A 23163-nucleotide genomic window follows, 5' to 3' on the forward strand; every position below is an offset into this window, starting at 1 on the left:
ATAAATGATTGGTATTTGTAAGGTTTCGCTTATATTATTAATATTATCAGGTATTGTTATTTTTCAAACTGAAATAGGTACGTATCTACTCGTACATAATTAAATATGGGGACCTACTAATTATGATAAAATAAAATTGTAATGAACTATTCAGTTTTACAAAAAAATTATTGTCCCACATTTTTTAAGCAGTAATCGCTGTATTATCCTCATTCACATCTTCCTGATCGGATTCCGGTAAAGTATCTTCCACTGATAATCCATGTGGCAGTTTCATAAACTCATCCGTCATCTCTGAGGGATATTACATTTAACACAGAGACTTTTATACTGTTACTCGTTATACTGGATTTCCGATATTGGTGATTTAGCACTATACAGCAAGTGTGGCTGCGCTTAAAGCATCACAGCACTTGATCGGGATCTGATGACATTTTCTAGGTCTAACAGTTTAGTCCTACTGTCACCAGAGTAGGTACAATATTTGGTAAGTTTTTTAAATTATGCCTTTCATAATTCACCAAATTTAATCTTGAACTTTGAAGGAATGCAAGTAGCAGCGAAAGATTTCCAGTCACGGAATTCTGCATATGACATGATGACCTAGCGTTGGAAATGATGGTGGGTCATTTTGATAGTGCCCAAACTACTATATAAATGACTCAATTGTCGCATGAATGGAATCGACCGGCATCGTAGTACGACCAGCGGGTCTATTCTATACTTATCGACCGCTAAAGTGATAGATATTATCAAACTTAGGGTAGGTTTATATAAAAGTGTTAGTACTTATTGCAACAATTATAATCAACGTATTGTAATTGTTACAATAAGTGCTAATTCTATAATACAAACCTACTCTAAGTTTGATAATATTTATCACTTTATCACTTTAGCGGTCGATAAATACAGAATAGACCCACTGGTAATAGAAAATGTATTTCTATCAATTCAATGAAAGTTGAATTTTTCATAAAATAAGATAGCATACCCAGTGTTGCCCGGTTCTTATTCTGACCAATCACAGTATAATAATTCCTTGATTTTTTCCCGCTTTGTCAGTCCTGTCCAAAGATTTGTGCATGATTGCTGAGATCTCATTACTGCCACGTTTACCATCAGTTTCACCCCATAAAAAGCAGTATCCATTATTTGTTCCACTTTCGTAGATACTTTCATTATAGTATGCGTATTTCGACTAGGGAGTGTTTAGCACCTTCTCGAGGTCAAAACTTGCGCACAAAATGTCATTGTGATTTTTACTTTTGGCCAGATCATTAAAGAACATCTCCTTGCATTTATCCTTTACGGTAAGGGGACATTTGTAAGTATCCGTTTCAATTAGCCGAAGTCTCTCGTCACCAGACATATTTGTTACTTTCTCGCAAAAAGAACACTATTATCTTTTTTGGTAGATGAAAACCCAAGTTGAACTTACTGTCTATTAAATACGTTTCTGAAAACATTCCGAATCACGACATTAGTGGATTCATTCAAAGAATCCAAATTTTCAGTATAAATTTTATACTTATACATTTTTAACATTTCAAAATCTATAGGAAGATACTATTCTTCGTAGATTATTCCGACAGTAGTGAGATGTAACGGCGGGTAATTATTGTTTAATAAACTCTATTACCAGGTTTATTTTATCTCAGCCAGTTTTACTGGACGGCGCGAGCTTTGCTCCCAAATCGGTTTTCGCACAACTCACTACCAGACGGACCACCTAATAAACCGTACCGTAGCTTACACTATCAAATAACGTCGGTTACGTTGTTTTGCTCTACTTTATAATGCGATTCAAGTTCAAACGCTAAAAGGCACAGACCCTAAAAAAATGTCACGCGATTGAGATCGGGCTCTAATATTTTTGTCACTTATGCGCTAGGTGATATTGAACAGTTCTCCATTTAAAACGCAATTTACCAAAAAGTGTCGCTTACGTTGTTCTGCCGATTAAGGGTCGATATCTACCTTTATATTGATTATTCCTTGAACCTTTTGTTTATTTAGATACTTATAACTTATAACAAACGTGGTTTTATTATGATATAATATACCTATATCTAGACATCGAAGAATGGATTTGATATCACGGAATAAATTCACCAAACAAAAAATGACTTTATTTTACCGATCACTGAAAAAATTTGACAATGACTGACATACCTATTACTTTTCATTAGTATGTCCTATGCCAGAGAATTTTATATATTATTTTATTAAACTCTATCGTTGGTTCACTTTCACTGACAACAAAACAATTATTTTGTTATTCACTCGTCATATTGATTAGCTATGTAAGTGGCGTGTTGAATGGTCTATAAAATTATATAAGGCCTCTAAATGACACAAACAAGCCACAATATTATCAAACAGTGCATAGATATTGGAATAGAAGATTGTAGAACATGTAAATATAATTAAATGTTACAGATACTATGTAGCTAATTGTAATGTAGGTACGTAACTAAAACATTATGTTTAATTATTAGACTTACCTAAGAAATTAATGATTATAAATATGGCTTTGGAAATTATGCAAGTAGATAGATTAATACCTACCGAGTCTTTTCGAATTAACAAGACACCAATATACTTTTTCAAACTATGAAGGTAGGTAGTATTTTAGTTGAAACTAAATATAATAATAAATTAAGTGAATATCAAACAACACGGCATGCTTATTTCTATAATACCTAGAACAAAAACTGGCATTAGTAATATCGTTGGTTAAAAGTAGGATTTATGCTTAGCAGAACCTACATGAGTGATAATATAGTTCAACATGTTAGAACTCGCAATGTAAAGTGAAAATTCGGATGTAGGGGACATATAGGTGGATATCATTACTTTTACTGGATAATCAAAACATGTATTCAAACTTGAATTAACCCATAATAAAATAATCATTCGATTTTAAAATGTTAATTTTTGTTAGGTATACCTACTGGTATACAGTATGTACCTACATAGGTGTCAAAATCTGGAACCAAAATTCATTGATAAAATATTAAGATTTCGAAAATTTTCGATAAGGAATTTCTCTTTAAAAGTAATGCAGCTCGTTAAAATAATTGGTACGTACCTAGGTACCTGTTGGGCGAAATAATTTAAATTCTCACTGTTATACCGAAGTGCAATTTGTATGTTTTTATCTAGGTATATCGATTTCATTAAAAATTACTACCTACATAAGTAAAAAGATAACATTATATTATAGAGTAATTATTTATATGCTCGAAGTGCTACCTATTAGATTTATATAAAGGTACCTACCTACATACAATAATACTTGTGATACTAATTGAGTAAATATTGACAGTGAGTTGTGATACTAATTGAGTAAATATTGACAGTGAGTACCTACCTACCTAGGTATAGGTATATTTTTAAACTCATTGGGTGGTACGGAATACTGGACCTAATACTTTTTTGATTCAGATAAGTAGGATAAACGATAACATGCAAAGGTACCTACATAATAATAAATTATAACTTTATATGCTAGTTGTTTCTCTAAAGCCGCGTTGACACGGTCCAAGTACGATCCAAGTAGACTTGGATAGGAATAATTAGTATGAAGATGTCTCATCGAAGTGACAGCTTCATACTATTTATTCCTATCCAAGTGACAGCTCCATACTATTTATTCCTATCCAAGTTAACTTGGATGAGTAGGACGCGGTCCAAGTACCTAGCTTGGATAGGAATAATTAGTATGAAGATGTCACATACGAGTGCACTTGGATAGGAATAAATAGTATGAAGCTGTCACTTGTATGAGACATCTTCATACTAATTATACCTATCCAAGTCTACTTGGATCGTACTTGGACCGTGTCAACGCGGCTTAACGCGACAAGCACATAATACAATAGTAATAAGCTAAGACTAAAAAAACAATATTTTTGGTCATCGAAATTGGCACTTGTCAATCAATATTGTTGAATTAGTTTGCACATTCTGTATTTTTTATACTTACTACCTACCTATAAAAAGTGCCTCATGAGAATATATGAAGCGTACCTCACTAGTTTGCTTTTTTACACTATATTTTAGTATAGTTTGATGACGTGATAACAATTTAAGACTTAGTTAATTCCAACTGTATGTTTTTATGGATACAAACAAATTTCACAGAAAGCCAATTTTATACATAATATACCAACTTAAAGTTAACCATCGTAGAAGTATGCATCTGGTATATCTTGCCACCGGGAAGAATAGTGTTAATCCTCAAAAACAAAGCACACCTATCTTCTTGGGAACGATATTTTACTAAACCGCGAGTTCAAGGCTCGAGAATATACCTACTGCCAGATTATGGGGTGAAACGTGGAAGGTGGGTCATAAATATAAATTTATTTTTATGAAAAATTATCGCCCCAAAGGGTTGGCGATATAAGTTACGAAGCCTCAAAAGGGGTGAGGCTTTAAGAAAAATGAGAATCTAGTATCTACCCATCGGGGCAAAACAACACAGCTTCTTTCGTTGTAGTTGTTACATAGGTTTTATGTAGATATTGTATACATACATAACTTATATTCGGGTGAAAAAAAATATTATTCTTGTAGGTGGCGCTTTTGACTTCCTTCTATGCATATTTGTATAAACATTCTAAATGGGATAATAGCTATGTATGCCTACTTATGTGTGTACATACACGAAAGAGTAAATCTCCAGGTATTGTTGTTGCAAATGCCAAAGGTTCTCTCAAGAGCATGTGAATTATAAACCGACCAACATCTCAACCGTGGTCGTCGTTGTTTATGCTAATGGCAATTCGACCAATGCATTGTTCGAATCGTTTCATTCCAAATGGAGCCATCACACTACACGTAATCATGAGATTTTCACATGAAAACCATCATTACATAAGGTCTAGTATGGCTTGTTCAATCGTACAATATAACAGCGGTTGTGAGGTAGAATTTAATCATTTATATCTCTTACCTATATAAATCCTGGTCTCAGAAGATAGAGCGTCCCTAACCGCGGGATGGGTTTATGTGGTATGTTCTTTGAATTTATTTTTATAATGACCCCGCTGTGTCGAGTATCAAATGCTAATGGCTCACACTCCAGTACGCCTGGGATAAATGTTTTTATTTAGATAAAAACAAAAAACAAAACTTGTATACCAGTATGCCTATATACTATAATACCTATAGGTAAGCAAGTACCTGATGAAAACGTATGTGAAAGAATGCTGCCATGCACTCAAGAAGACAAGTTTATATTGGGAATATTTTAGCAAGTTAGAAACGGACATCAGTTTTATCACATCAAATAGGAACCTACAATACATTATACATGTAAGGTAGGTAAGGAAAGTCAGAATAATATATATTCATTTTAGTGCTAACATATCTAACAGCTGCTAAATAATAAGTCAACCTAATCTAATTAATCGTGGTTAACTAAATTATATAACTTATCCAAAATAATTTAAGAAGACAGACGGGGTATTTTCACGAGCAGTAGTTAGTGGCGAAGAGTACTTAGATATTTATTTTCATTAACTTCAATAAAGTACATAAATCGACGATTGATAAAGTGCATTGGCGCAAATCCAGTGGATGCGGGTTCGAGTCCCGCCGGGCGTCGTATTTTTTAAGATTAAGTAGGTATATTTCTGAGGTATTTTCAGAATTTCTACAGCCTACCTCTACTCTTCGCCATTGAATAATAACTATAGGTACCTACCTTTGAGGAGCTTATAGTATATACTTGGTATAAATACATAATTCATTTCAATAATATTACTATTACTCTTCGTTTAGGTAATTACCTAAATAGGAAAGTCCCGGAAATTGATCCAGACAAAACATCACTTAAATGCGGCATTTTCAATATTGTACATAATAATATGAATGTTTGAAAAAAAACATAAGTAATCACGTATTATTTGTACATATAGTTCAGGGGTTGAATAACGGGGGTAAACTATCCCCAAAAAAGGTAATCTTCAAAAAATAAGGGGAATGAAGAACCAAAAAATACTAATAAAAGTCAATGTATTAAAAATACAAAATAATCACAATGCTTTTATTATTCCGCATATTGTTTTGTAATAAGTTACATTTACGAAAAAGGGTTATCTACCCTTATGCACTTGAAAACAAAGTAGGTACAGAAAACCCAAGATTGTTGGATGGATTTTTGATACTTTTTACCAATTTTATATATTTTCTGTTCTTATAAAGTTATCGGTATCTTTTTAAATATGTACCTATGTTCTATCTATAAACAGATAAATAATTGCGTGTCCGGAAATTTGTACGTATGCAGTTGGGCGTAATACAGTTCATCGTGAGATATCGTATCGGAGATAGATGGCCGAATAAAATTGAAATCAATTTCTTGCCTAAATAAACCACTTAAAAATAAGTTATAAAAACCACGGGAGAACCACAAGGGTAACACAGAAGAAAATAGGTACGTAAATAAATTAGAAATACAATCATTATAGATAGTGTAATACCTACTTATATACACTTCTGATAGGTTCTCGTATCAAGTTGTACCTATCAATTATCTGATTATAATGTTAATGATACCGAATAATCAAACATTTGATACCAATCAATATCAAATTAATGTTATTATTGAAACTAATAAAAGTGGAACAGTACCTACTGTCTTCAATGATGCAAAAACAACGCGTATTTTTTTGATATCGATGCTATACGGCAGGGATAGTAGTCCCTGGTCCCTACCGCCTACTAGTGGACGTTCCAGCTGTCATGGTGGGCGGTAGGGGTTTTAAAAACATTTGACACCTTTCCCTACCTCATATCTCGTGGAATCAGGCTTCAGTGCTGTTAATCATATTATGACCAAAGAGAGAAACCGCCTGAATATTTCCGAAAGAGACCTTCGTTTGTTCCTCACAAAAATTGAGCCAGATATCCAGTATTTAGTTTTGCAGCATTAGCCTCAGGGATCTCATTAATAGTTTACTTAGTTAAATTTAATTTCACCAGACTTCAGGCTTCTAGGTAAGTATGCAAAGTATAAATAAAAAGATAGATTTAACTACAGTCCTTATTATAAAGATAATTTATTCTGCCAAACTTAGCGAATGTCCGACATACAAATATTTTGTAAGTAATTATTATTATATTATTTAACTTGCTATAACTCTGCTTTATAAATTTTATACAGTAAAGTTACTTCCTTACTTTATAAATCACCATTATTGAGGAACCGGTGGGCGGTTAGAAAATTTAACTATCAACAGAGATACAAAAGTGGGCGGTAGGTATACAAAAAGTTGACTACCCCTGCTATACGGGAATCTCTTTCCGGTAATACAGCTCACGGTAAACTGTGCTACGGCGAAATGTAATACGTACAATAAACATGTAACCGTAACCAAATAATTGTACATACCTACGTATTAAATAGTTGGGAAAATGTATAAAAAAATAAAAAATAAAAATAGGTTTTAAGTATCTAACTTCTATAAAACTATGTAAAATTTGAATTACAAGATCTGCATATGAAAGTGACAAAAGATAGCAATATTAAATGAATATAAAAGATCTAGAAATTGATTAATAAATAACCTTGTTTGAATTTACAGCAGTAAAAATTGGTACCTACCATTGAAGAATATTACCAGCCATAAAATATATTTTAAAACGAAACTGAATGTGTTGTTATTTTGCGAAAACTGACGGACTGTGGAGAAAGTTTTATGACTAGTTGTGCAATATTTTTATGTTTATAATCCTTTTTTTGCAATAATAGATAACAATAAATAAATGTTTGGAAGTGAAATCGTTGCACCTTGTGTAAACAATGCAATGCAGAAGGGTTTCAACCCTTCGCTAAAGCTTTGTGCAAGTAATAGGTACCTACTTACCTATAGGTGGATTACCAACTTGATTGTTTTCCATACAAAAAAATATCCTTACTTTCTCTTCTAGATTTACACAAAAGGTACAACAAAGTCATAACCGTTTCATTAAACAGTTATTTAAAATTGACTGCATTCCTAAATCTTAAACGGTTTTTTAGTATAAATAGTCGAGGTTTACCTACACATTTATTTTACTTCATTTGATGTTCTTTTAAAACAATTGCATATTTGTTAGTTTGAATATTATTATATAGGTATTTCTAAGTTTTGACTGGCACGCATTGATATACCTGGCACGTGACTTTAATTTTAAATAAATAGGTAGGTATTGTAGTAATTTGTAATTAAATATACACTAATAATTGTTATAATATTAAAGTAGGTACCCGCATATTGTTTATTTAAAAAAACACACTCTGAACTACATCGTGGAAGTCCTGCAGGGTAAATGGGAGGGGTTGGGAAGCGCCCATGGGGCCTCGAAAATAAATATTTGTAAATATGTATATTTTTAAAACAATATTTCCTAAAGCTTAGGTTCATTAACAATATTAAATGTATTTCAATATTACAGGTTACCGAAACATGCATTGAAACATGACGTTTTTTATACAATTGTTAATAAAATTAATAATGTAATTCGTGGTAGGTATACGATAAATATTACCTTCGTAAGGGAGATCGTACTACCTCCGCGAATACATTATAACGTTTTTTTTCATTTGAAATAATCAATACGCAATTAAGTAGGTACGTACCTACCTATCTAAAACATTACAAAGTTGTTTTTGACTAATTAAAAATATTGTAAACGTAGATACGTAAAGGTATTTAAAATGAAAGTCGTTAGTAAAATATACTTATTTTGGAGGTTTTGCTAAAAATGATAGATCCTACCTACATTAATTTAGTCTAGCTAATTTTCGTCGATTTAAAAAAAGAATGGAAATAAAAATATTCTATCAATATACCTAATGAAAATTATTGGCAGTCTTTCAATTCAAATATAACAGCTCCTTGTTATGTTGCCTCAAAAATACACGCAAGAAATGGAAAACCGTTCAGTGATGGGGAATATACGAAAGAAGCGAGAATGTTCCCACGATTTTTAAAAAAATTAGAAAACACGGAAAAAAATATTCAAAGAACGGGAGATATGGCTTTGGCTAGAAACACTGTGAAAGATAGAATCTCAAGAACTCAATTGTTAAGTGTCCTTTTAAATAAGAATTTAAAAAAAAAAAAAACTATTTTTCCCCATGAAAACTTCTCGGCACGTCAGACAGTCGAAAACTAATATTTGGGAAATTTTGGCACGCGATGTAAAAAGGTTCGCCAACCCTGCTTTAGAACATTTGGCGATACACTAGAACTCTCGGCACACCAGTTGAAAAAACACTATCTAAGAAACTAGTTCTTGTATGGTTGGTTAGTGACAATTAAGCTGCAGTGAAGTTGACGACTCATCAAAAAAACTAATGCTGTCTCGCTGTTTGCATGTAAATTGAATACCTATATGCTGCAAGAATTAATTATTTACATTTTATTTCTTATTTAACTTATATAACACCTAGATAAAGTAAAATATTATGTATTGTTGATTCACTATTGTAAACCCGAAAATAAGAAGGGTTATAAATAATTTAATTAAAGAGACAAATACCAAATACGCCTAAAAATGTAATAAATAAGTCATTTATTATGCAGCATTCAGTGAATTACATTATATCGAATCATAACAATATGGTAGGGTCAAAAAGCGCATCACTCTGGAGTTCAATAATTTGTTGATAACTGGTTTAATATGCCTAGGTTGTATTGCCAGACTATTTAGGTAAGAAGGATGGGTTTCGCAAAAAGAGTAATCCATATCACTTTAAATAAATAATAATATGTTTAGTTATTTATGTAGATATTCTGGTATTCAATGCGATGCAATTAACTGCCTAAATATATTGCAAAGTAAATAGAGTAAAATTCAGTAGGTACCTAAGGAGATATAATAATGCTTAATTTTTACTATCGGTGTTGAAAATATCGAGCAAAACTATTAGGTATTGAATAAACATTTCAGATTTTATTATATTTCTACAAACCTTTCTTCTGTAGCTATTTTACATAATATTGAAGATATGTATGATTTTTAATATATACGATATACCTACTAATAATGTCATAATTAAGTATGACAAGTGTGTGTTTTAAACAACAAAAAAATATGCAATTATTGAATTTTCACGTTTAAACATCTACTCACGTTCATATCGCAAACCACTACTAAAGGTAAAACCTCACAAATAAGCTAATTTTAAATTAATAATCGTGGTAGAGAATTCATAGTAAAATAAACATACTATCGAAGTTATATTGTTCAGAGAACAAGTAAAAGGCAAATTTTAATTAGGAATACGGGTTCTAACAAATTAATGCTTCGTGTGTACCAACTCCTCTACTTGTATGCACACATAAATATAGAAGCTTTCATAATGCCCTCCAATGCTCTTTTGGATAATGTACATGGGCATACGCCATACAGATACGTTTAGTTAGAATACATGAGTATGTTCCTTCGAAAGCCAACTCGGCTAAAGTGGAAAATTTCGCAGACATTGCATGTTAGATCTCATTAGGCAAGAATGCAAAATTTAATAGCGGTCTACATTCCCGTGTGTCGGCTTGTATATTCTATACATACGTCCATATACCTACACAAGTATACTGTATAGGTAGAGTATAATAGACTATGTAAAGCGTAGATCTGTAGATGCTGTATCTACCCGGATAGTTAAGTTACTTTACTGCACATTGATTGCTTTAGCAATGGTTACAGTTTCAAATAAACACACTGCTATGGAAGTGATATCCAATAATATTTTTTATATAAAATTATCTTGATTATAGCCTATTATTATAGCTATATAGACAATGGTAGCTCAATTGTTATAGGTACAAAATAAGTGTACCTAATAAATGTATTTCATTGTGTGTACAACTCGATAATCCGATCATATAAAATTGGCACTTGATGCACACTTCACAATGTCGACAGTAGGTACCTATTACTGAAGAATGGCATATCTACCTATCTAAGGTTATAATTTATAATAGATACCTAGTTTTAATTATGAATGGTGTTACTAGCGAAGTTATTATTAATTAGCATTCGGCGACACATTCAGCCATTTAAGACATACCAATGAAGGAAATTATGATTTATTTACTACCTATCATTAAGAAGGTACGTAAGTATTACTTGCAGGTTGAAATAACTTTCCCTAGTATTTATTACTTTATTTTAAAAATAATAGTGGTTATTTTGACGCAGTTTTATTGCTAATAGGTATGTTTTGCCCAACATAATTAATAAAATTGTATTGAATAATATAATTAGTTATTCGATGACACAGTAACTGTACCTACAGTGTAGTACGCATATACCTAAACCGTATAGATTTCATTAAATGTTACAACTCCATGGGCGTAGATTATTTTTTAAATGATAAGATACAGACCTAATATGTAAATATAAATAATTTAGAAAGTTATAAATACCATTAAATTCGCCGCACACCACTCGGTCGAAAGGGCTCATCCAGTCTGAAAAGTGGAAATCTGTTATCAATTAAGCAGTATGTCTCATTTACTACAAATATTCTATTTTAAATAAAAATAATAAACTTGTTAACCAAATGTACAAATGTAGTAATAGTATAGTATAGGTTATTTATAATGGGAGGCCTTAAAAGTACACCTTGGATATTAGTTAAAGCACATTGTATTTATTAGGTATATATGTCTCATTTATAACAAATATTCTATTTTAAATAAAAATAATAAACTTGTTAACCAAATGTAGTAATAGTATAGTATATGTTATTTATAATGGGAGGCCTTAAAAGTACACCTTGGATATTAGTTAAAGCACATTGTATTTATTAGGTATATAGAACCAAGTACTGTGTCAATTTCGAGAAGAATCAAAAATACCGACGATCAAGAAGGATTCTTTGAGGCGCCGTGTAGCGTCCAGTCCAAACACAATACAACATTAATCCAACTGGATTCTAGAATCTAGAACATGTTTAGTCAACACCAGAGTTGGGTTAAGGCCATGCATTAGTTGAGGCACGGTCTAAAAAGATCGTTGCTAGGCGATGTGCGGATTGCGGGTCGCGGGTGAAAATGACGCCTATCAAACGAAATATTATTTCTCATATAAATCCAACATACGTCCATTTTATGTTCTGTTTATTATTATATTAGTAACAATAATAATATATTCATTGACATGTTTTCTTTTTAAAGTAAATGGGTAACGTTTTTAGTCATCTTTACACGATTTTAGAATTAATTGGCCCGTCGCCATCACGCAGCAAAGTGACGTGTGTCTGACCCGACGTTCTCTCAATGAATGCGAAGCGAGTACAAAATTTCGTCGCGCGTACAGTTGAAAATTATTTGGCGTTTCACTGATGCGTCACCTTAAAACAGCAGAAAAGAAAACCCCTAAACTGTGTGAGATCATAAAATTTATAACAAAACAAGAGAACTATGGTCCAAAATCTCGCGAACGAAATTAGTTATTTACTTAGTTTTATAATAGGTACTTATGTTTGTTGTTCAGAGCGTACTTTTGTGCATGCTTTATATCGTTCAGTGTTTATTAATTAATATTTTAAAATCAAATCCTAAGTTAAAAATGAAAGTAAACCAAAAATTGGTAGGTCTGAATCTATTTCAAATTACATATGTTGTTGGATATATTTAATAATTTAGAGAAAATTGAATAAGTACATATTTGTGGCATCACCTATATTGCTCAATATTTTCCTGTAAATCCTGCTGAATTTAGTCCCTGACAATATGAATGGAAACATAGATATTAATATTTTATGTCTTATGAGATCTTTGTAAGAGCGTACATAAGTGAAACGGAAAATAATTTTAAACACTATGTGGAACGAAATTTCGGCCGCGTTGCCATTCGGAGAGCGATAGTCGACTGTTCGCACGTCAATTTCTTTTGTGATGGAGTCGTCTGAATATATTCTTAAATCGTGTAAAGATGATTTAAAAACGTTTCGCATGTACTTGAAAAAGAAAACATGTCAATGAAAATATTATTATTATTACGAATATAATAATAAACATAACATAAAAAGGATGCATGTTGAATTTTTATGACAAATTATATTTCGTTTGGTTCGCGTCATTTGCACCCGCGACCCGCGACCCGCAATCCGCACATCGCCTAGTCACGATTTTTTAGACCATGTCTCAGCTGAGGTATAGCCATAAATTACCATTCGCTTCTACACAGGTGGAGGTTATATTATTGGAATTTTCTATGAGGAATGGTTGTAGGACATCCCTACGTTTGCATATTTGTTCAAAATTATGTAAAAAAAGGTTTCGTACTGTTTTCATTGGGAATACTAATCCCGGGATTGAAAGTTATGTCCAGAGTTGGAATGCATACTAATTATTTGGTCTTCTTACATAATATATGGGTATTAATTTTTTTATTTTAATTTTTTAGAGACCGACAACTATAACTTGAGGTGCGGCGGAGGCCCTAGTATTATTATTGCGAGTATTGTTAGTGTATTGCAAGGTAATAGTTATTGATATCGCAGCATCTCAAATTATAGTTGTCGGTATGTAGACATTAGGAAGTAGATAAGTACATAGTTGAAAATACATACTTAGTCACAATCAATAACTTTAACTAATACGTACTTTTAAGATGGACCATCATAAATATAAATATAATAAATAATAATAGGAAAAAAATGGGACAGGCTTGCAAAATGATATGATGAATGGATGAATGAATGCTTTAGCATATTTTGCTTAGTGGTGAAATTGGGAGGTAGGTAGCTGCTACTGGCAATTCAGGACGAAGTCCATAATTCATAATATCATCATTGATTCAGATTATAATCCCATCTCTCTAAATCACTCAATACATTCTTTTACATTTATTTACACAGTATATAAAAGGATAATTAATATAAATTGGTAACAATTTCATTGGTGATAATGTTAAACATGTAAACGTAAACGAAACACGTGTACCTATATTAAAATAATTTACAAAATTCTAAAAGTATCCCACCATTTTTTAAGATTTTGGTTTCCACTTATTCACTTATTTATTTAATGTTATTGTTATTTATTAACTACCTAGGTATATAAAATTGGAATGAGTCAACATCAATTAAATCCCTACCTATCCAATATGTAAAATTACATAGTAACACTATTTGTGACGAACAATACCTACTGCTAGTTAAAATATAGGTACTATCATTTCCTACACCATATGAAATAAAATTATTTTATCTGGACACTAAGTAACCGGATTATTTGAAAAAAATGCTTGGTGCTTGTTTTACAACTTTCCAATCCATGGAATTGTTTATTATTTACACTTATTAAAATTGGCTTCATGAGATAAAAGCAATTAAAAACATTATAAATGCAATGATTGCTTTCCAAATAGAACTTATTTATTAACGAAATACAACTTTACTGGCATTGATAAAATTGAATATGATAATTGGACGACAATGCTAAACAACAGTCCTACATAATATTAATATGTATTACTGTGCCTGTTTATATGGAATTATAAATAATTTATTTGTATGTGCTAATTTCAAGTGGCACTAAAGGGACGTTCAATAAATCAAATAGGCAGTAAATGTAAATCAATCAATCCTCATTGACAATACAATGAAGATTTAATTAAAACATGTCTCTTTCTCACATGTGAGAATGCATTAAGCATTTCAATTTAATAAATTTAATGCATTGCAAAGATGTCAATGGCAAATTTTCCAAGAGAAGGTGTAGAACATTTTATTAAATTTCTTGATATGAGAATAATATTTAGATAGGTATTATAGGTAGGTAAGGTGTGTAATATGCAATAACTAACAACTATTAAAATAGGTAATTAATTAAAATCTATAAAAATATATTATGGGGTATTTATATACCTATATAGGTATATTTATATAATGATAATTAACACGGCATATTATTGTATTGTATGATTAATGATTATACTATAAGTGTCTATCCAGTATTTCATAATACGTACCTAATAGGTATATTACTTTAAAAAAAATCTTTAGTGATGGCATGCTAATAGGTATGGGCAGTTAGTTAGTTACCTATCTAAAACTATAAAGATTGCATTGGTTTGGTCAATCGGGTACAATTAACTGTAGAGTTCATTAGTTTTTCGATATACAAAATTTATTTATAAAATAAGTGATGTGACAAAAAAAGGTTATTTGTACCTATCTGATTCCCTGTATCAGGAACAAATGATTTATAGGACATTTAATTCCCCAATAAAGGGAAATGGGTTTCAGGAGACTTTCTCGGTGCCTCCTGGATACCGCCGGCCGCCATTAAAACTTTTTATAGCCCATAAACGCTGTTATCCATAAAAATACACATACCCGTAAAAACATTCAAACGTTACCAACATATTGGGAAAATCAACTTGTTTGCATTTGTAAACAGTAAATAAAATAGATTCCATTCAGGAAATAGGTAGGTCAGTATATCAATATTTATGTAGTACCTACTTATCTATATTGCAATCATAATAATATTTGGGGTAGGCGGTAAAACAAAATGACATTTTACCTCCATACAAATCAGTAGTGAGTAGGCTTACAAAACCTAGTAAAAAATGATGTAGTACCTAATTCAAATTCAATTCAAATGAAAAAAATGTCAATTGCTTCAAATATTCAAGTACCTACCCATGCGAAGAAAAATAAAAAATAGTTCACTGAAATTCCGTAATAATTTAGTTGCAGATTTCAAATGCTTGCATTTCAAATTTTATTTATTAGGTGAGTCAATGGAAGGTATAAAACAATAATATAGAATTAAACTTCAGGTCATATTATTATGGGAGGTAAATTAACAAAATGAAATAGGTACTCACCTACTTTACAAGAAAGGAGAAAACGTACATAATATTATTAGTTTGAATGACTCGCAGATGGCTCTTAAAGATTCATGAATTAATAATGTAAGAAAAGCGGCGCATTTTCTTCGACGTAAATATTTTTGTTTAAAAATGCAAAAGTGGTTTGTTAATGTGAATAAATTGCTTTAATGTTATTTGTATGACATGTCAAGTTTTTATATGGACAATAAGTCTCGTAAAATTTCGATAAAACATTAAATTTACATACCTATCTACTCGGGTTTTATATATTTGATACCTACTGTATAAAATTATAAAAAATATGCCGAATTCAAATAGAAGGCGCGTCGATCAAATGGCTTAGTTAAATTGTATAATGGAGACTTTAAAATATCTTTTATGAGATTTTTATTTGCTCGAATGGTTGAGTTGAGTGCCAAATAAATTTGAGGTATGTTGCAATGAATGAAAACACGCCTTGATATGTAAATGTTTGCTTTATATTTTATACTGATGCTGATTTGGAGCAAGTTTAATTTAAACTCATGCCAGTATTTAATATAAGTTTTTATGCTCCAATGACTGTCTTAGATAATGTACATACATCATGGAAGCTAAACAAATAAATATCTGTGCTGCATCAATCTTTCATTGTTGCCCATATTTTTTTTTCTACAAAGCTACATAAATATGTCCAGTGGTCGGTACCGTGAGAGCACCTGTGGAAGTATGGCTGTAGTATCCATATAGATTTGATACATATAGGTACCTAGGCTAGTGATCAGTGAACATTTAATAATATGTACAAGATGGATATCCAGGGCAAGATAGCAAACGGAAAAGAATAAATTTAATAGACAATTAGGTATAGTCGAAATGAGCATTTATATGAATTAGTTTTACCGAACATAGTTTCACTTTTTGGCATCTTTATACGCCATGTTTAAAAAAAAGAATACGAAAGTATGCACGAGTAGATACGCACAACTTTCACAATATTTATTGGGTAGGTACCTACCTAATTACCTACACTAAATAACGTGTATTTTGCAGTGCTTAAGTATACATACTTAAGGTATACAGAACCTATACCTACTATATATAGAGCCAGAAGATGTCGCAATACGATATCCGGGTGTCGTAAACCGATTTTTACGGAATGGAATTTAAAATAATTTTAATAGGGTTAACTTCTGCTGATAATAATAATTTTCTAAATTCTGATTTATAAAAGGCATATTATTCCAACAATTCTTGAGGCAAAGCATAATGGGTCGATACGCTGCAATGACCTATTGAAAATGGAAATCCGAAAGTCCGACATAAGATGATGCATTCAAGTGCAAGTAAGGAAGGTTATTTATCTGCAGTGATTTGTTAGCGCCCCTCACGGCGTAACGGCCGTCGTTACAACCCGCTAACGGCGCGTGATAAACTTTATTGTGCAGTTCCTCTCGTATGGGCCGTTAATAATATATTGTGAATTTTATAGGTCATATTACCGTATTAAGTGAGTACCTATAGAGGGCGTTGGGAAGTGTGTCCGACGGATGGTCGATATTCTGTATATACAAAATAGACAAAATGCTATTTGTACCTATTTGAGAAATGGTGCATAAACAATAGATTCAACTACCGTTAACAGAATAACCGTACATAGGGTATTGATAGAGCAAGCACAATACGAATTAACACATTTGTGACAAATACCTATCCACAAGAAACAAAATTTTGATCGACCGAGTAAATGCACAATACGAATTAACACATTTGTGACAAATACCTATCCACAAGAAACAAAATTTTGATCGACCGAGTAAATACCTACATAACAAAAAACGTTGGTAGGTATATTACTGTATTTTGTAAATTTTGTTTAATTCTATATTACTTAATTTTACTGTGTAAAGTAAACTGCAATTAATGATAGGTACTTCATAATAGTAAGTAATATGCTTAGTGTTAAGTAGGCGATTACGAGTACTTAATCCTTAATCAAACTTAACAAATAGGTATGTAGGGTGGCGGTACCAAGTAGGTATAATACTAATCCTGATTCCAGTACCTAGGTAAGTGCACAAGTAATTACTTAATAATATGCATATACTTATCAAATCATGCTTACATAGATATTGTTTATTTTTCATACCTATGTAGATATCATATTCTTCAGATTATAGGAGGTACCTATATGGCTCCTTATTTAGTCAAGTATATTTATGTAATGGGCCTACCTATACATGTTAAATGTACTATAAATACAATGGTATACCTATACATATATTATAAATGCTTTAGTTCCGAATATTCTGCCGTCGGATTTGTTGCCTAAACCAAAACGCCAAAAAAATACCCATAGTTTATCAATAATCCCTAAAATTATGGCAAAATCGTGAAAGATAATTTATAACGTCATATTTTTCTATGTAGTACCTACAATACTGCCGTTTAATTCAATATAAGGCGTAAAAGATAGACACCATCTAAACTTTCAAAAATAATATTTCAACATACACAAAGTATCATAAATAAGTATAGGTAGGTAAGTACCTACCTATAATGTTTACATAACAATATGAGCACATCCCTATTTGGACAATAGCCAATAGGTAGGCCATTATTTTCATGAGGTACCCTATGTACATAATTATAATTAGGTACCGAAAGTACCTAGTCAACATCTATAAATATGACCTATGGCCATCTGTAAAACCTTATCATTCCTAAATCTATCTATCCACCAATGATTACTAATTACCTCCAAAAAAGGTTTTAACCTTCATTTCAATTCAAAATATTTTTTTAATTAATAATGGATTATACCTGTATATAGTGAAGTATATAATTACAAGCAATAATGACCAATAAGCCATTATTGTCTAGCAAATAGTGGTATATATATTATATACATATAGCTGTAACTAGGTATACAGGTGATAACATTGAGATGCATAGGTTATATTAGTACTTAGCCATGCATTATAAATGTGTAATGGGAATATTGATGATTGATGTTGACTCATTTTGTTTGATTTAATGATCAAGTGCCTAATAAAATAACCATGTATGTACCTATTCAGTGTTAATATGGTTTATTTATAATATACCTATAGTCGTTTAATTAAAGGTGCTTAAGAAGTACCTACACGTGACTCGATAAATATTAATAACCAATAATATTATTTACTAAGTGTAATTTTATGTAGGTTGTAGAATCTTATCATCACTCTATTATAAATATAATATTAATAAAATAACCAATAATATTATTTACCAAGTGTAATTGTATGTAGGTTGTAGAATCTTATCACTCAGTTATAAATATAATGGACCATAAAAGTGACTTCCATCACACCAGATTGAAAGTTTATTGCATGTACATGTGCTACCATTAACCAAACGTTAAGATTAAACACTAAATTGCTAGGTTATCAGGCTGTCAGAGATGGAAAAGTAAGATGACAGGACACCTACTCCTACATGTACCTACTCGCATACCTACCAAATCGTAAACAGGTGGGTAAGTACCTACCTACATCTCTATTCGGGTACCTATTATCATAGGAATGAGAAACGTAAACAAAACCAAAGTTTAAAAAAAATGGTTCAGTCACCACTATTATACCTAGCTGCACTGTTTACATTTTCCTCAATGACAGATGATATTATGCTTTAGCAACATGGGAAAACAATGTCATGATTTTGGATGAAAACATTCTTGGAAGATGGATCAGGAAGGAGATAATAAACGAGTAATGAAAGTTAATGTAATACTGACCCGTGATTGACATCCAAGGGTAGCGCGGCAAATCGGGCAGCGGTTGGGGGGCGGGGGCGACTTGTGAGCAGGAGCCCAGAGGATCGGCAGAGGCTGCAGAGGCCGCTGACGCAGCCGCTGCCTGATGGTAGAACTGGGCGGCGGCGGCCATCGAGGCCGATGCCGCCGACACGGACGCCCCCGTACCTCCACCGTTTTGATGGTGGCCCAAATAATTAACAACTGACTCTGAAGTCGGGTAACGGCACGATTTGTCGGCATCGGCAGCCGCTGCGGCCGCGAGGGCGGCAGGCGGAAATCCGCCCACCACGGGCGCCCCGCCGAACTGTTGATGATGAGGAACGTAAGGGTACATTCTGGCGGGCTGGGCCGGTGACCCGGCGCCCGTTCGAGGCGGGGAGTTTCCGAGCTCGAGAGCGCCGCCGAAGAGGTTCCCGTGCAGCGGCTGTTGGTACTTCGGCAGCATGCTATCGATGATGAACTTGGAGCTCATAATCTGGCGCGCGCCATCACCCGGGGTGAAATGCGACGATTGCAAAATGGCGAGGGCCGGGGGGGAGGCGGCTGGGGGAGGATGTCGGATGGCTCGGCCGCACTAGATCGTGGATCTCGTCACGCACTCTCGTTGTATGGGCGCGCGATCGGCGTGCCGCTCGCTTTACTCGCGGACTGTTAATGTCTTCGCTTTGGTATCGGGCCGGCCGGCCCGCCATGGCGGATCGTTTCCCTCCGTACCCCGCTGCGCCGTGAGGTCTACCCTCGAGAGAGACAAGGACGCCGCTCTACGGGCCGACGACGTCTCTTTTGACCCTTTCGCTGCTACACGCGACGCCGATAAATGACGCCCGAGATACTAAATTAAATTGCATATAAGTTTTATTTTTGACCTTAATAAAACGGGAGATCAGTAAATCTTATACTTTTAAATAACATAGTTTTTAATAGGAAATTATTCTTTGATCAATGATTTATTTAAGTATCTATATTTTGATGCGACAAGCCATAACAATAGTAGTTTACACTGGAATTGAACAGTTGTGTGTTGCAAGTGAACAAGGTGTTGCTCACTAATTTTATATCAATGAAAAAATCTAAGTTTACAACAAAATTAACAAAACACCTATTACACTAGTTTTATTTGCAAGGATTTAACTTCTATAATTTGAAAGTTTGTTATGGCAATTCAGATATATGTAATTTCAAATTTCAATTCGTTCCTATTTTATTTTTCCCTTTTATTATATAGGAGCCTATGGGTGGTAACAGGTATAGAAACCAAATTTACAAAACTGTAAACACTTGGGTACTGCCATATTGGAGTGTGATTTGCCTAAAAGCCTTAGTTTTTTAATATGATTATTAAATATTAAGCACATATTGCACAATACATTTTGGTAAATAATCTTTAAAAAAAAGTATATTTGCGCATGGAAAAATATGTCAATAAAGAACTGTAAAAAAAGTCAAAAATATCATGGCTTTAGTTACGTCGGTGACAGAATCCTGTACGTACCTTATTTTTTAAATTAAAATCTTAGTCATTTCAAAGATGTGTTTACGTTGAATTGTGACTTTTGAAACATTTTGAGTTTACCAGTTTTTTATTTATTTATTTATAAATTAACGGTCCATGCACATACAAAAAAGTATTAAATACAATAGTAAAAGAGAACGCACAATAATAACAAAATGTTACAATGAAGTAAAATATAATGCAATATAAAATACAATTATACTTACTTACATAAAATTTTATATTAAAAAAAAAGTAGGTACCTACCTTAAAATAAAAGCAGCATATTAAATCATGAAGAGAAGTTAAGAAGGTAGACAAAAAGATCACTTAATCCAGTTTGAATAACTGAAGGAGGTATTGAACCTGTCGCAAAAAATGAAAATGATATTGAAGAATGAATAGAGAAGTTGGCTTTAATCATCGATCATACTCAATAGTTCTGAGTAGTCGAATAATGTATTTACAGTTTCAAACAAAACATAACCACATACTTTCGTTTCTTCTTAATTTTAATAATCAAATTGTCATTATCTCTTGTTGTATGAAAGAGAGATACCTACCTTATATTTCCTCAATAAGTACTTATATCTCAAGAATGCCTAATACCTAAGGTACAGAAAAATAACCAAATACCAAATTCAAATGTGAGACTTCATGTTGAGAAAAGATGTTGAAGAAATGCTTTTTTCTGGCAAATGAAACCTTTTGTGAATTCCCAATGAAAATGTAGAAAATTAATAGGCATGACGTGTTGAGGAGTTTCTATATTGCTTCACTTTCATATGTTTTGGTCACATACATAATGCATACAAAAACAAGTTCTTGCTAGGTTATTATTTAACTGTTTCTCAGCTCCTACCCCTCCATCTATTCAAAAAGTATACTTGGGTATATATTATAATATTATGGACCACATGATGAATTGGTCCGTTTACATAATGCCCTGAGCGTTCTGCTACTATGATTTAATGCTATATTAGACGAGTTGAGTTTTAAATCAATCACCAGGCAAAGCAGATCGGATATTCGTTAAATTCGCTATTCAATAGTAGTATAGTTGTGTTCATTTGAGTCTGAGAGTTTGAGAGGATGTAGTAAACTTCGTTCAGCCAAAGCTGACCCCATTATAACAAAAAAGCAAAAAGAAAAACCGAAGCGCATGTTTAGCATGGTGGGTAGACTAAGACATTTATGCTAACCCCGAAAACCTGATTCACAGCAAATGGTACAGACGAGACCACGAGTCTTTAACATCCTGACTTAGTATGGACACTGTTTTAGTAACGTACGTGACAACAAAAGTGACAATTTTAACTATTATCTGATTTGACGAGGATGTTCGGATAAAGTTGAAGATATGTACACCTTGTTTTAGTACGTATTTGTTAATACGATGTTTTATTGGTTAAGCTTGGTTAAGCTAGACTATTCTTATTTCCTTTTTTAATATTTTTTATTATGCCCACGATAGCTCAGCGGATAACGTGTCGAACAATAACGTCGTGGGTGCCAGGTTTAAATCTTTGGTATGGCAAAAAAACGCGTTATTTTTTAACGTGTGTTTGGACTCAGGGTACAGACCTAGTAGGTTAATAATGTTGCAAAACTTCCATTTCTCGTACAAAAACAAAAATCTGTTAATACAATTGCCACTATATGGGGGCCCATCCTCCCAAATGATTTTTTAAGGATCGGACATTATACTTACAAAACAATACAAGTACTTACATGTTTAATACGAAATACAAATAATAAATTACAAGTCGCTAATTAGGTAGATAATATTTCTAATAAATATGAATTTATCAACTTTACTATTAAAATTAAAGGATCCGCTATTCTCGAGCTTTCTTCACCTAATACCTAATACCTTGGATACCGGTCAATATAATAATGAATGATGTTCAAATTAGAAAAAAAACGCGGTTCTTGTCTGTATAATGGAAGCCAGCGACAAACAAATTTTGAAAATAGCCGATATACTGGATTATTTGTTAAGTTAGGTTAGCTAGGTAGGTTAGGTTAAGTTAGGTTAGAT

General features: G+C 32.6%; 1 protein-coding gene across 1 annotated transcript in view; it reads right to left on the minus strand.

Moving 5' to 3' along the window:
* abd-A (abdominal A) overlaps positions 1–20102 on the minus strand; it is a 93921-nt gene extending 73819 nt beyond the window's left edge. The window contains exons 1-2 of the mRNA XM_085945644.1: positions 19610–20102; positions 11427–11486 (exon numbers count right to left, since the gene is read on the minus strand). Coding sequence (XP_085801770.1) covers positions 11427–11486; positions 19610–20102 — 553 coding nt within the window. The remainder of the gene's footprint in view (positions 1–11426; positions 11487–19609) is intronic.
* Positions 20103–23163: the final 3061 nt, after the last annotated feature.

This window comes from Rhyacophila brunnea, unplaced genomic scaffold, assembly GCF_057557595.1.
Source record: "Rhyacophila brunnea isolate RB1 unplaced genomic scaffold, BYU_Rbru_1.0 scaffold_18, whole genome shotgun sequence".
In the NCBI taxonomy this organism is placed as follows: Eukaryota; Metazoa; Arthropoda; class Insecta; order Trichoptera; family Rhyacophilidae; genus Rhyacophila; species Rhyacophila brunnea.